Source organism: Ahaetulla prasina, chromosome 2 (genome assembly GCF_028640845.1).
Source record: "Ahaetulla prasina isolate Xishuangbanna chromosome 2, ASM2864084v1, whole genome shotgun sequence".
NCBI lineage: Eukaryota > Metazoa > Chordata > Lepidosauria > Squamata > Colubridae > Ahaetulla > Ahaetulla prasina.
In genome coordinates, this window is record NC_080540.1 from 258,700,823 (window position 1) to 258,717,072 (window position 16,250).

General features: G+C 41.5%; 1 protein-coding gene across 2 annotated transcripts in view; it reads left to right on the forward strand.

Moving 5' to 3' along the window:
- Positions 1-2,840: 2,840 nt before the first annotated feature.
- CHD1 (chromodomain helicase DNA binding protein 1) overlaps positions 2,841-16,250 on the forward strand; it is a 67,707-nt gene continuing 54,297 nt past the window's right edge. For both annotated transcript variants that reach the window (XM_058169549.1, XM_058169550.1), the window contains exons 1-2: positions 2,841-3,226; positions 5,410-5,606. In XM_058169549.1, coding sequence (XP_058025532.1) covers positions 5,554-5,606 — 53 coding nt within the window. In that variant the 5' untranslated portion in view covers positions 2,841-3,226; positions 5,410-5,553. The remainder of the gene's footprint in view (positions 3,227-5,409; positions 5,607-16,250) is intronic.

Consider the following 16,250-nt stretch of genomic DNA (forward strand, 5'->3'; position numbering starts at 1 on the left):
GTCATACTTGTGCTTTTGCTGTTTTCTAGAGTACTTCATTGCATGGAACTCTTTAGAAAACCAGGGGACAGCCAGAGTCACACAGAGGGCACTCAGCAGCAATTGAGCCAGTATTCCATTCGGTTTTTGTGTCTCAGGTCAAGAAGGCCTTAACAAGATTCCTTCTAAGCATTCAAGACTCCATGATGTTCCATAGTTATCTAGGGATGGATCATCTTACTGGTTCTCCTAGGGCCGTGATGGTGAACCTATGGCACATAGGCCAGAGGTGGCATGCAACGCCCTGATGGCACGCAAGCCATTGCCCAGTTAAGCTCTGCTGTGCATGCATGTGCGCCTCCCACCGGTCAGCTGGGCTTTGGGTTTCTGCCACACATGCGCAGGGGGTGGGCACATGCAGGGGTGCACACACATGCATGGGGGTGGGGTTGTGCAGTGGGGCCGTGCATGCATTTGCCGAGGGTGGAGCACGTGCATAGGGGCCATGTGTGTATTGTATTTTGGGGGTTCGGGCGCGTTTGTGCACGCACGCTTTGGGCACTTGGTTGGGAAAAAGTTAGCCATCATTGTCCTAGGGGATGGCATGATGCCATAAAACCAAAATTCATGAGCTTCTGACCATTACAGAGAGGGAAATGTACCCCCTTCTCAAGCTATCTTTCTTTGAAACTTGGCATTTTATTATAAAGCGTAGGTTTTGGGCAGTGGCAGCTCACTTCAACAGATGTGTCAAACAAAGTGAGCTACATCTCATGAAAGCTTATGCCTTATGATAAAATCTATTCATCATGAAAAGTGACACTACACTTCCTAATTATTTGACCATTATTGAGTAACATGGCTCTTCCACAATGCCTATTTTGGAAGTCATGGAATTCTGAGCTGGTGCTGCTAAAGTAGTCCCTGGATGAGGCATAAAAAGTATTATTGCTTTAAGAGATTTCTGTTACCAACTAATCTTAATGTTACCTAATGATAGTCTAATGAAGCTACCCATTATTACAACCACTATTCCTTTGACTGTTTGCTTCATTTTCATCATTCCATTATGATTAATCATAATTAAATTAATCACAAATTTGTTCAAACAGTAAAATGAAACAATTAATGCTATAAACTAGCTTAGCATAGCATATTGTATAAATGCCAGCAATAAATAATCCTTCAGACATACCTCCACTTCTGCTGGCAGTTTCATAGCTGCTTTAACTCAAGAGAATCAATTCTTGAAATGGAATAATACACGTCATTTTGGCTACAAAAGTGCTTTTATGCAGCCTTTTGGTACGCAATACTTATTTTTCCTTCAACAACAAATGGAGACTTCTTTTTTATGTAGTCTTCTATCAAGCACAGTTGTCACTTTTGCTGCTTTATTTTTTAATTAGAGAAAGCATAATTTGCATCTGGGACAATATAATTATTTTCCTAACTCTTGTGGATCTAGCAAACCTATTCTAATTTACAACAGTGATCAAACTCTTTAAGGATTAATATACAAATAAAAACAGAATATGCAGGTTCCTTTTTAAGTGTTCTTTGAAATCTAAATCCTTTTGAGGAAAAAAAGAAATATAGGAAAGTCAAGCATTATTTATGGCAGAATTCTTAAAGGGTTCAGAACTCTTCAAAAATTGCATAGCTCCAATATAATTGGAAATAGGTGAAACTGTACTGTATGCTATTAATAAATGTATGTTTTTTTGAGATTGGATATGGTGAGTGAATGTAGAATTACTGTACAGCAAAAATGATAGGAAGAAATGGAAGAGATTGGGATAGACATGAGACTATTTCATTTTTCTTCTATTTTCCATTTTGATTAAACAGAAGAAACTGTTAATATATTTAAGTGATCTTATCCTTTTTTGAAGATTAAGTACATTAAAAGACTAAATAAGGATATGAGGAAATGGCTTCAAATTTACTTTCTGAATCATAAATTCCTGCTGGGTGCATTAATGTGGGTGTAATTTTTTCCCCAGTCCTGGAATTAGAATTCTCAACCAAGAGCAACCTTTCCCAATACTTCCTAAGTATAAAGCAAAGTTTCCACGAAATATCCACCACTCTATAATTTTACCTTACCTAACATAACGTATTCCTAAACTTTTTGACAACCAGGTTTTTGAATGGATGAATTTTGAAGCAGTGACAATTACTATATATAGTTTTCCAGCTAGAAGAGTGAAAACCGGAGTCTTTATTCATTGGTCAGGATAAGACAAATTACAAATTATGTTAAAGTGTCCCTCAGACATCAACGCATAATTCGATCTCTGCCGCTCCCTCCCTCCAAAAAATCCAATATGCACGTATGTGATGTACACAAACGTACACCGGGGAAAAACGTGTTTTAATTAATCTTAATCGTAATAGGAAGGCAAAGGAGGCTGTTGTCCCCGCGAACACGGCTCGTACGTTTACCAAATACTCCATGGATCAGCAAATCCCTTCAGATTCAATGGAATAATAATACTCAGACTGCGTACGCGGAAGAACGGAGAGAAATTTTTCGGGATTCAGACCGGATCGAAACTCGAACCCGGTTAGAAGCTGCCCGAATGGGGGAACTAACCATCCCATCCGGAATCCCTCTCACGTGAGATCCTGACCCTTTTTTGTGTGTGTGTGTATGTGTGGAGACCGAAAGGCAAAGCTCTCGAAGCGCGCGCTCATTCCGCTCTCCGCCGCCCACGCCGCCACCCCCCCCCCCGCACCTTTTCCCTGCGCGCCCTCAGCTTCCAAGCCCGGCGCTCGCGAGCCTCTCCGCCAGCTTCCTTCCCGCGCTGGCTCCTCCCTCCCCTTCCCGCTCTGTCCCACGGCTGACATCACGCCCGGGGTTTCCATCGGATGAGGGAGGGGGAGGAGGCTGCGTTGAACTGCTACGGCGGCAGCGTGATGGCGGCGGCGGCCGGGAGGACTTAAAGCAACGGCGACGCACGCCTGCTTACCTCAGGCATTTTTTTTTTAACCCATTCCTTCCTCTCCTCCCCCGCCTCTCTTTCGGCAGGAGTCGCGCTCCCTCCCCCTTTTTTGGGGGGCAAACCAAGCGAAAGGGCCGGGAAGAGGCAAGGAGAGAGTGAGGAGATCCAGGCCGGCCCGGGAGCGCCTCTTTCTCCGCCGCCTCAGCCCCTTTTTTAAAGGGCCCGGCTGCAGGGCTTTCCGCCGCTTCTTCGCCACGCTGTTCTTCCCGAGAGGCCCAGGCAGGCCTAGCGACGCTCAGGTAAGAGCGGCCCACTGAAGGAAGAAGCAGGAGACTGGGCAGCGTCGGGCTGACCGGTAGGGAGGGAAGATCGCAGGCCGACTTACTTGCCTGGGAGGTTGCCTTGGAGGTTGGGAAAGGGAAGGAAAAAGTATCAGGGAAGGCGGCAATCAGGCACCGGTCTGAGTGAGCTGGGAGCCGATTTGCGGCCTTGGGCCTGGAATGGGCGAGGGAGAGAGGGAGGGAGAGGGAGAGACAGGGCCCAGTCGTGCTTTCGGGAGAAGGCCGGCCTTCAGGTGAGCATTCGGGGAGGCGCCTGCAGGGGGCCAGCGCTGGGCAGAAAAATTGTCACTTTTATTAGCCACCCCCGCCAGATGCGGCACCGCGGCTCTCGCTTTGTCCCTCCCCTCCCACAGCGGCTCGGACGAAGCGACCACGCTGCTGCCCTGGCCTCGAGTCCGGCTTTTTTCATCTTCCCCCGCCATCTCCCTTTGTTTACCAGGCTGCGGCTGCGAATAGAGAGAGGCGGTTGTGAGAGAGTCAAAAGAGGGTTTCGCAAGCGGCGAGGGAAGGGCGGGCGGGCCGCAGGCAGCTTTGAGAGGAGGGGGAAAAAGAAACCTTGGTGACGGTGATAGTTAAAAGAGTGGAGGGGGGGAGAAGGCGCCGTGTGCGGAGTCGTGAGACACCCACGACGCTACGGGGGAACCGGAGGGAGGGGAGAAAGCCCATTTGTTTTGGCACCCACTAAATCCACGAGGCCCGCTCCTCATTGGCTGACAGGCTGGCGGTGCGGGTGTCTATGCGCTGCCTTCCTACTGCTCTAAACTGTGGCCCCGCCTTTGCCTGGGTTTCCTAAAAAGAGGAGAGCGCGGGAGAGAGAACCCCGCACGAAACTCAGCTGGACTGAGGCGTGCCAATAATGGGCTTTGGGCTCTGGTGTTAGTTTCCCGTCGGTTCCAACGATGTGCCCGGTCTCTCTCCCTGTAGTTGTGCAGGAGCTTGGGATTTTTAATTTAAGTGGGCCTTATTGTAGTCTTAAAAACAGGCTAACACTGTATTGTGTTGTACTGTAATAATACATATGCACACTTTTTGTTATCCTAAAACTGTCTTTTCATCTCATGTATGAGTGGGTTAAAAAGATGTGATTTTGCCCCCTTGTTCTATATTCAAGTGTCAATTTATAAAATAATTGAATACATATACTATACACACACACCACACCACACCACACCACACCACATATATATGAGAGTTCACAATACAATTCTATGTAGTTTTGTCATGTTTTGACATACCGGCATATATGTCCTGGTAAATGTATTTAGGACTATAGGTAGTCCTTGATTTACAACCACAATTGAGCCCAAAATTTATTTTGCCAAATGAAATGGTTGTTAAGTGAATTTGGCCTCATTTTATGACCTTTGTTCCCACAATTTTAAGCGAATCACTGCAGTTGTTTAGTTGGTAACACTGCTCTTAAGTGAATCTGAATTGCCCATTGATTGCTTGTCAGAAGGTCTCAAAAAGTGATCACATAACTCCAGGACACTGCACCTCTCATAAATACGAACCAGTTGCCAAGTAACTGAATTTTAATTTTGATACACACACACGTTTTTTTTCCTATCAAAGCAACCTGGTCTACCCAAATATATATATAACTTTTGTAGAAACTGGTATAGGAAAAAAGAATACGTTCTTTTTCCTGTGTCATAGTTACTTGAATCAAATCTAATTTTCAGGTACTATAGAAGTGCTATAGAATTAAATTACCAAAAGCTAGTCTATCTCTGAACAGTATTGATGATACTTTTGTGGGTTTTTGTAAAAATGATTTTTTTTATATACAGCTTATAATTGTAAGACACTGTATTTTGTATAACTCAACCTATGTTCATAATATTGTGGGAAACCAGAAAATTGAGTTGAGCAAAATACGATTGTGTTGTATGAATATGACTCTATTGTCAGAGTGGGATTGGGTGTTCTGAATTAATTAATTGATGGATTAAAATCCTATTTCAGAAAATTGTTGAAACCATTGAACCAGTTTGGTCTTTTTACATAATTAATATTATAGAACTGTTACAGAATAGGAAGGAGTGCACATTCAGTTTGTTAAATAAATAGATAATACTACTACAATATCTACAAAGTTGATTATATAAACATTTAAAATAGTTCTTCATTTTTTAAAGGTAACTTATGCAAGAATCATGAACTGCTGAATACAGTGAAATATCTGAAGCACAAAGAAGAGAGCCTTCTAAAAAGACATTTTATATCCTGGTTACAGGCTGGGATAACTTTTATTTATATTTTTATCTTGGTGAATATTTACAATGAATGGTCACAGTGATGAAGAAAGCACAAGGAACACTAGCGGAGAATCAAGGTACGCACTGGGATTCAGTTTGATATAATCTTAATATTTTTGTATAACTAAGCTTCGAAAATTTACATGTTTTGAGATTTCAAGCTTTATATAAAGCTTAATGCTGGTAAAACTATTTGAAATTACTAATAAGACTGTCTTTACATCCCCTTTATACATACTCCAGATAGATTGTTTGTCCAGTACAGTATTTGCTAAATTATCTACACATCTGGTTGTGCTAAATAATCAATATGGGAGACATTTTTGGTCTTGCTATATAAAGCTGTATCTATGTCATGTCCTTTGTTTCTGACAGTGAGTTCTGTTTCAGTAACATTTCAGTAGTGTAAATGTTATAATCCTGATTAAGAATGGGAACAAATTGTCTTTCACTCAAATATATAAGGAGGAAGCAATAGTTGAATGCTAAGAGAACTTTCAGTTATGACCATGGGCCTGGACACTAAATAAAAAAGAAATCTGAACCATCCTGTTTGTTATACTTGTTAAACAGATAGTAAGTTCACAAATATGTTGAAAATGCTTTAGTGCATGTGTTACAAAAATACAAAAAACACCAATACACATTGAAGCTGCAATTCTGTATACACTTACCTAGGAGTAAAACCTATTGAATTGAGAAGATTTACTGCTGAAAATGAAGATTGTTTTAAGAGATAGCTTTACTAATATAATACTTGCAATGTTTTCATAAGTACAGTTATAAATATGAAATGTATAATAAATTAGGAACAATTTATACATGTAGATTAACGGGTCTTGGGCAAAAGTCAAATTTAAGCGATTGTTTTATACTTTAGATAAATCCAGTTTTAACTCGATCATGTTAACATATGATCTGAAAACAAACATTTGTTTTTTAACCTAACATATTAAACTATAGATTTCAAATGTGATTAAAAGCTAGGCAAGTCTGTGAACACAATCATTTGTAACTTATTCAACAAACAATGATTAAGGAATTCTTGACTTAGTACAATGTACTGTATGAACCCAGCTGTTAGATTTATTACTCAATAAAGTGCATTAGATTCATTGTCCTAGATGCCTCACATAATTTTACTGACCTTTGCCAGTGATATGGATTACTTTGAGCAGGGCTCTTAAAAGTTAGATATAAGTAGTTTAATATAATCCATCTTTGTATTGGTTGTCCAGTTATTTGTATGGAATATAAAGTACAGTAGTACCTTGGTACTCATTGTTAATAGGTTACAGGAGAAGGCGTGATGAATACCATTTTTTCCCCATAAGGAGTAATGTAGTGAGTCACAAGACGGCTGACACCAACAAGTTCTAGCTTGTGTGTTGAGTACCAAACAAACAATGAGTATGGGACAAAATTTTTGTGTCAAAAATGCATTGAGTACCAAATTCAATATGTTTCAAAGCTGTTGAGTACCAAGGTACCACTGTATTATAATATCATACAATTGGAGACGTTATTGTTTGCATAAGTTACTTGTTGGTCATTTCAGTCATTCATAAAATTTGCAGCTATTAACTATGCATCTTGCAGTAAAAAATTAACTGAATCACAATATACGTTATATATTGTTTTTAAGAATTTGACAGTAAAAAGATGTTTTTTATTTGAAACACTTCCAAGATCAATTGTGACTTGATCCTTAGCTGTTCAGACATACATAACTATGTCATAATTGTGGTAGGGAGGGTGTGAATGTTGTCTAGATTCCTTCCCCCTTCTTAGTCTTGTTCTTCTGGAGGCTTTAAGTCAGTGGTGGGATTCAGCCAGTTCGCACCAGTTCGGGAGAACCGGTTGTTAACTTTCTCAGCAGTTTGGTGAACTGGTTGTTGGAAGAAATCATTAGGGCAGAGAACCGGTTGTTAAATTATTTGAATCCCACCACTGCTTTAAGTGCCATATATCATGAGATGTGACAGCATATTGATCACCTATAACAATTAAGAACTTTCAGATGTATTATTGGAAATCACTTAATTGTCACTGTGAATTCTTAGGAGGGACCAAGAAGGGCAATAAATTTCCTTAAATAGAATTGAGGTTATAAGTAAAGAATATAGATGGTGCTAAATTTTTGATAAAACCAGTTAAAGCAGCAGTCCCCAACACCACGGTCCAAGGCCTGGTGCCAGGCTGCAGCCAGTTGAGAACCAGGCCACACAAGTGGTGGGTGAGCACGCACACAAAGTTACATTTGTGCAAGAAGTGCACATGTGCCCAAAATCCCATCTCCTCTCTCTTTCCACTGCCACAATCAGTAGTCCGCAGAGGCAGAAAGGTTGGGGACTGCTGAGTTAAAGGATATAGTTTGCAGCTACGCATATGACAAGATAATTCATAAACATGACTATATGTGCTATAGAATTCTGAATAGGCCCTGTTTGTTGAAAATACAATAAATCCTTGATTTAGTAGACCATGACACAATGGACTTTGTATAGAATGGATCACTTTTTACGCTGATTAATTTCATTTGCATAATAATGTTACACAAATGATGTAACTTTTATATTATTAGTGTAATAGAACCATAATAATGGAAATTACTACTGGGGATCAATTTTCTAAATTTGTAAGCATTTATGAATAATGGAAACTTCTTCCTCCAATTGTATCTTCAAATAGGATTTTCTTTTAACTCTAGATTATCAAGAAATGACAAGAAATTTCTGAAGTTTTAGTCAATACATCTTTAGTGTTGATATATCTGTTAATATATTTGCATATTTATTAAGACTGGCTGTTTAATTGATTTGTCTCAGTTGCTTTGCTGGTTTAAACAGAAAAGGTAGAAAATTGGCAGGAAATTGAATGAAGGCATTGCTTATGGCATCTGTGATTTCCCATCTGTCTATTATTTCTTACCTGCTAGAGCAGAGATGTGAAACTGGCGGCCTGTGGGCTGGATGTATCATGCGCAGGCCACGCCCACCCCAGCTCCGCGGATGGGAAAAATGTCACGAAAAGTGACGTGGCGAGTTTGACACCTGTATGCTAGAGAGTGTACTTTTGAAAACATCCCATTTCCTTGAGGAAGTTAGAAAAATGTTAGCAGAGAAGGAAATTTTCAGTTTCTTGGCATCATCATCCCAAATATTGCCCTTAGTCTTCTTCACATAATTATTTGTATTCAAGTATGAATGAATACAAGTAATTCTTGACTTAACAACCGTTCATTTAGCAACCATCTAAGTTACAATGGCACTGGAAAAAGTGATTTATAACTGTTTTTCACACTTACGACCATTGTAGCATCCCCATGGTCATGTGATCAAAATTCAGATGCTTGGCAACTATTTATGAAGGTGTCCTGGGATCATGCAACTTTCTGACAAGCAAAATCAGTGCGGAAGCCAGATTTACTTAACACCATGTTACTAACTTAACAACTGTGGCAAAAAATGTTGTAAGATGGGGCAAAATTCACTTAACTGTCTTGCTTAGCAACAGAAATTTTGAACTCAATTGTCATAGATCGAGAGCTATCAGTAGGAAACCAAACTAAAGAAGAAGCTGTAGAGCAAAGTAGAACAAGAACTGAAAGGAAGAATGAGCAGGCACAAAGGCAAAGCTAGCTGTTGCAAAATAATTGTGAAAAGCAATGTAAAATTAAGCTTGTCTATTACTCATCTACATTTTTTATGCATTTTTTTTCCAGAAATATGTCATTTGTTCTCAGTACCCATGTATGATATAAGAACAGGAAATGATCTGGTAAAATCTTCCCAAACTGAATGAGGATGGGCTTCAGTTACACAGATTTCAGCATTGGCCACACTGGCTAGGAGATTTTGAGAGATGATATCGAACAGCATTTCTCAGCCTTGATAACTTTAGGATTACTATTCTGTCAGGGGAATTCTGGGAGTTGAAATCCACACATCTCAAAGTTGCTAAGATTGAGAAATACTGCCTTAGAGGATACCCAATTTGGGGAAGTTATTAATTGTATGTAATAATCTGTGAGCACTAATATTTGATACAGATCTTTACAATAATGCTAGTTGTCATGTTAGTGTTAATACTGGCATACTAATTTATATATATATTTATCTTTTATCATTTCATACAAAAATTGCCATTCAGTTTCAGCAGAATTTTATTTCATTCCAATAGAGAGAAGTACAGCCTTTAATTGATTTATCAGTGAGATCAGTTACTGTTTTAGTAATTATTGAGTAAATATTTTAAAAGATATACTTTTTTAAAAGTATGTTTAATACTGTACATTTATCCTGGAATTAAGTAACTAATTAAGATCCAGTTTGGTGTAGTGGTTAAATTGCTGGCCTAGAAACCAAGAGATTGCAAGTTCTATGCCTTCCTTTGACATGAAAACAGTTTGTGTGTGTGTGTGTGTGTCTACCCAAACCACCTCACAGGGTATAGTAATTGTGGGGAAAATAGGCTGGAATATATTTGCCACTATCATTTGACTGTAAATAAGTGCAATAAAAATCTAATAACTTAATTGTTTTACAAACTTTAATATATAATACTGAGTAGTTCTTTCTGCCTTTACATTGCTTATAATACAAATTATTAATGATCTTTCTAGTTTCAAATGTTTTTTTTAAATCTACTGTTTTCACCTGAAGCTGTCAGTGAGTTTGCTCACTATTTTTGCACTGAACAACCTTTATTATTAGCATAGTGTAGCGCTAGTTATTTTCAACCAGTATAATAATGTTAGATATCAAACATAAAATTTAGGCCCATGATAATTAAATCAGATTACAGAGGTATTATGTGGCACAAAAAAATTCTAATTGTGGATTTTGTATTTAATGTGTATATTACAGTTATAAATTCTGTAGTGAGGATTATGGGAAAATCAGTAAGAAATAAATTTAAAACGAAGAACAGTAATTTATTAATCTTAATCTCTGATGAGCTTATTTTATATCCATTTGATTGAGCTGGTTTGTTTTTCTATTCTAAAAATTTCAACTTGTTGATATTCTTAATTTTGAAGATCTTATTAAATCCAGATCACTTTAATTTAGATTTGTTATATATTTTCACATGTACAACTTCTTTCTTTTATTAATTTAATTTATTCATTAACTCATGCTTTTTATCAGATATTTCTTATATTCCAGGTTGCAGTTTTCCAATCCTCATTAAATGGTAGATTCTTGAGTATGGAACTCCCCTCTTGGCTTTGGTCAGTTAAGATTTTAAGTGTTTGGGGAAGATAAAAAGTAGAGGCTGTTAGAAATCGTTCTTGTATCCATGCCAGATAGCATTTCTGCTAAGGACAATATTGGTCCAGTTTTAGCATTTTGATCAGTATCACAAATGTAACCTAAGGAATGAATTTGAAATCATGAATTATCTGACTGTTTAAGGGTGAAAAAAAATAAAAGAATTACTGACGAATAAAAAGATATTGAGATATTTTCTGAATGCAAAACAGACTATTTAGTGTTGTGTGGATTAGGAAATGGGCATAGAAGGAAAAATAGTGATAGAATATAATCTGAGAATGAAATCACTGCAAGAATGTGCATTTTAGTACCATATGAAAAAGTACTAAAAATTAATCTCCCAACATCATTAAGGTGAAATCAATATACAGAATGAAGAGGAAAATATATTTGGAACACAGTGAAATAATTATGTTATGGAATATACAATTTCCTTTGGTGTTATGTTAAATAAAAATATGAAAAGGATGGTTGAGGAATGATGGAATGAAATAAATTGTGGTGGAAGAAAAAAATGATTGATGGAAAAACAGCCAAAAAAATTTAATTTACCATACTTTTTGGAGTATGAAACGCACTTTCCCCCCCCCCTCAAAAGAGGGTGGAAATGTTGGTGTGTCTTATGCACTGAACACAGCCATTTCTGGCCTCCCAAAGCCACACAGCCTTTTTTTGCAAAAAATGAGCTCATTTTTTTGCAAAAACAGAGCACGCAGAGGCTTTGGGAGGCCTGCAGAGTGCTCCTGTGGGCTGGGGAGGGCAAAAATGCCCCTGTTTTTGCAAAAAACAAGCCTGTTTTTCGCAAAAACGGGGCACACAGAGGCTTTGGTAGGCCTGCAAAGTGCTCCTGGGGGCCGAGGAGGGCAAAAATGTTTTTTTCTTGCTTACCTCTTTGAAATCTTGGTGTGTCTTATACACTGTTGTGTCTTATAGTCTGAAAAATACGGTAAGTGATGCTTCAGAGTTACAACCTACCTGGAAAAAGGGAATTATGATTCAGATTTAATAGTTGTCCGCTAGTCAGGTGACTGCACTTCAGATATTCATATGACTCTGTATTAAAATTATTTTGCTGAAGGGTGGACATTATTTCAGTTTTGATAAAAACATGCCATGCCGAACAATGGGTTTGCTTAACTATTGCTGCAGAAGTAATAAAATGGGCCAGTTGAGGAATGATTAAATGAAAAGATATAGAGAAAATGGGATAGAAATAATTTTGTGGGGGGAAACCAGAGAAGAGGGCTAGAAAAATTTGCATTTGTGAGAATGGAATTAAATGGAATAAAATGATTTAGAATTAAATTTCTGCGAGAAATAATGGAAGGAGTATTTGAAAGATTTGTATAGGAATGATAGTGATATACTGTACTCAACAGTGGAATTGATACAATGTGATTATTGATGATATTTATTTATTTATTTATTTATTTATTAATCAAACTTATATACCGCACCATCTCCCGTAGGACTCAGGGCGGTTCACAGGCATATTAAAACAATATAATAAATAAACATTAAGACCCAGTTAAAACTAAATATTATCATGGCCTGATCACTAAAACAATAGAAACCAATAAAAACCCCATTAAAATATGCTAAAACATTTTATCTTAGGCTAGTCCCGCACGCTGAAATAATAGAGTCTTCAGTTCACGTCTGAAGGTCCGGAGGTCGGGTAGTTGTCGTAATCCTGGAGGAAGCTCGTTCCACAGGGCTGGTGCCGCCACAGAGAAGGCCCTCCCCCTGGGGGCCGCCAACCTACATTGTTTGGTCGACGGCACTTTGAGGAGGCCCACTCTGGGGGAGCGCACAGGTCGTTGGGAGGCAATCGGCGGCAGAAGGCGGTCTCGAAGGTATCCCGGTCCTAAGCCATGGAGCGCTTTAAAGGTGGTAACCAAGACCTTGAATTGCACCCGAAAGACTACCGGTAGCCAGTGTAGGCCGCGCAGGATAGGTGTTATATGGGAACAGCAGCGGTGCTCCCCCTACCACCCGCGCGGCCGCATTCTGGACTAACTGGAGCCTCCGGGTGCTCTTCAAGGGGAGCCCCATGTAGAGAGCATTGCAATAGTCCAGGCGGGAAGTGACGAGGGCATGAGTGACTGTGTATAAGGCGTCCCGGTCAAGGAAGGGGCGCAACTGGCGGATCAGGTGGACCTGATAAAATGCTCCCCTGGCGACGGCTGTCAAATGATTCTCTAAGGACAGCCGATCGTCCAGGAGGACGCCTAAGTTGCGCACTCCCTCCTGGGGTCAGTACTTCCTCCCCCACAGTCAGCGATGGTGTAAGCTGACTGTACCGGGACGCCGTACCCACAGCCACTCTGTCTTGGAAGGGTTGAGTTGGAGCCTGTTCCTCCCCATCCAGACCCGCACGGCCTCAAGACACCGGCCCATCACCTCAACGGCTTCATTGGGGTGGCTCGGGGTGGAAATGTACAGCTGCGTATCATCAGCGTACAGATGATAATCCACCCCGAAACCACGGATAACCTCACCCAGCGGCTTCATGTAGATGTTGGACAGGAGGGGCGAGAGAACAGACCCCTGGGGCACCCCACAAGTGAGGCGCCTCGGGGCCGATCTCTGCCCCCCTGCTAACACCGTCTGCGAGCGGTCAGAGAGATAGGAGGAGAACCACCGATAAACGGTGCCTCCCACCCCCAATCCCTCCAACCGTCGCAGCAGGATACCATGGTCGATGGTATCAAAAGCCGCTGAGAGATCTAAAAGAACCAGGACAGAGGAACAACCCCTGTCCCGGGCTCTCCAGAGGTCATCCACCAACGCGACCAAAGCCGTCTCGGTGCTGTAACCGGGCCTGAAACCGGACTGGAACGGGTCCAGATAGACAGATTCCCCCAGGGGCGGAGGATGCTGATATGCCACCCCACTCTCAACAACCTTGGCTAAAAGGGGAAGGTTGGAAACTGGATGATAGTTCGCTAAAATAGCCGGGTCCAGGGAGGGCTTCTTAAGGAGGGGCCTCACCACCGCCTCTTTCAAAGCGGCAGGGAAAACACCCTCCAACAAAGAAGCGTTGGTAACTTCCTGGAGCCAGCCTCGTGTAACCTCCCGGGTGGCCAGCACCATCCAGGAGGGGCACGGGTCCAATAAACATGTAGTGGAATTCAACCTACCCAACAACCTGTCCATGTCCTCAGGAGTCACAGGATCGAACTCAGCCCAGATAACATTCTCAAGACTCGTCTCCGCCATCCCACCTGAATCTATCCAATCAGTGTCCAAGCCGTCCCGAATCTGAGCGATTTTATCAGACAGATACTGCACAAAGTCCTCAGCACGTCCCTGTAAGGGATCCTCCCGAGCCTCCTGCCTGAGCAGGGAGCGGGTCACCCTAAACAGGGTGGCTGGGCGATTATCTGCCGATGCGATGAGTGCGGAGAAATAGTTAAGTTTCGCCACCCTGATTGCCACTAGGTAGGTCTGAATATATGACCTCACTAGTGTTCGGTCTGGTTCGGAGCGGCTGGACCTCCAGGCGCTCTCTAGGCTTCTTTTTCGGCGCTTCATCTCTCTCAGCTCCTCGTTATACCAAGGAGCTGGTCGAGTTCGTCGCCGGGTCAGAAGCCGCATTACATAACATCAGCCGAAGGTCCAGGTTCCGGGGGATATAACCACTCGGGACCCGAGTGAAGCCTAGGGGCCCGGAGTGCGGTATCGCTTTTAAACAGCGAGGACGCACTCCCCGAACCTGATACGAGCCCCTGCTTCCGCCATACCTGCCCCTCCCTTGAACCGTGCAGATGGAAGTACCCATACATGGTCGAGCCTTAACCTCCTCTAAGACCTCCAATTTACAAACCTCCAGATCGTGAACCTTAGAAGGGACTAGCCTAATCCCCTGTGGGCATGCCCCACCACCCACCCCACCCCCTAACCCCTTATTTGAATTGGCTAAAAGTTTACAAAAACATGAATTTAAAAACCTCCTTAACCCTCTCTTAGAAGCATGCCACCTCTCGGGATTCCAAAATCCGTTATCGAGGTAGGCCCTCGAGGGGGGCATCTCGCAGTGCAAGAAGCTGATTATGTGAGAAAGTCATCAGAGATTAAAGAGAATGGTGGTATCCTGGTTTGTCGAGGTCTCAAACGACAGTCATTGGACAGAAACCTCCAGCTGGAAAACGGAGAGGTCTTAAAAAGTGCATGATTTAAATAGCGTAATCCTGGGTGGAACTAAGATGGTCCACCCCCCAGGTTCTCACGGAGGTTCCATCAAAGGGAGAAAAGAGCAGTGCCCGTCGACGCTGTATCCATATCCATATCCATATCCATATCCATATCCATATCCATATCCATATCCATATCCATATCCATATCCATATCCAAGAGAAATGGTTGAAAATAAAGTTATAAAATCAAAATATTGAAAGGAGGTAAATCAGATTGAAGTAGTGTAACTAAAGAAATATTAAAACATAATTTCTGACTTATACAGCATCTTGCAGCTAGTTCAAGGTGTGAAGGCTACATCTGTGTCTGATCTTGGGAAGAATTTCATTATTGTATTCTTTATACAAAGATAAAACAAGGGCACAATATAGCTTAAAGAGTGTTAAGGAAGGTCTTTAGCAAAATTCTGATCAAAAGAGAATCAGTTTGTGATCAAAACTTAGTTTCTCCATTCGTATGTCTACAGAAGCCTCTAATATTTACATCTGTGAAATCACCTCAGCAGAACCTTCTGCAGGTAGAAGTAAGAGGAAAGGATTTTTCTTAATTTAGGCATCTGTGTCATAAGTTTTGACTTTCCTGTATTTCTGGTTTGAATGCAAGCTTAAAATCTAATATGCTACAAAGATATATTCTTTCATCTATTCTAACATCTGAATTGGGCCACCACTAAGTTCTCGTCCATTCAAGTTTCTCAGAAATAAAGATATTCTTTTGTAAAACCTCTCAGGGTCCATCAGGCGCCTGGGACGGAACCATTGAACCGGTTCCGTCTCCCTGCGGTGAGGTGCAGCGGTCCGAAAGTCTAGCTGAAGGAGTAAATGATCAGACCATGACAAGGGTTGAGATATTAATTCCCCTAACTCCAGATCATTTAGCCACTGTCCGAGGCGAAAATCAAGTCCAGTGTGTTACCCCCGACGTGGGTGGGGACCGCAACTACCTGGGTCAGGTCCAAGGCCGTCATGGAAGCCATGAACTCCCGAGCTGCCATTGACGAGTTGCCCGCCGACGGCAAGTTGAAATCCCCCATGACCATAAGCCTGGGGGTCTCAACCGCCGTCCCGGCTATCATCTCCAGCAGCTCGGGCAGGGCTGCCGTCACGTAGCAAGGAGCCAGGTACGTGATCAGCAAGCCCACCTGCACCCCCTGGCCCCACCTCACGAAGAGGGTTTCACAACCGTTTATCTGCGGGACAGCGACCTCCCTCGGAGCCAGACTCTCGTTAATAACAACCGCTACTC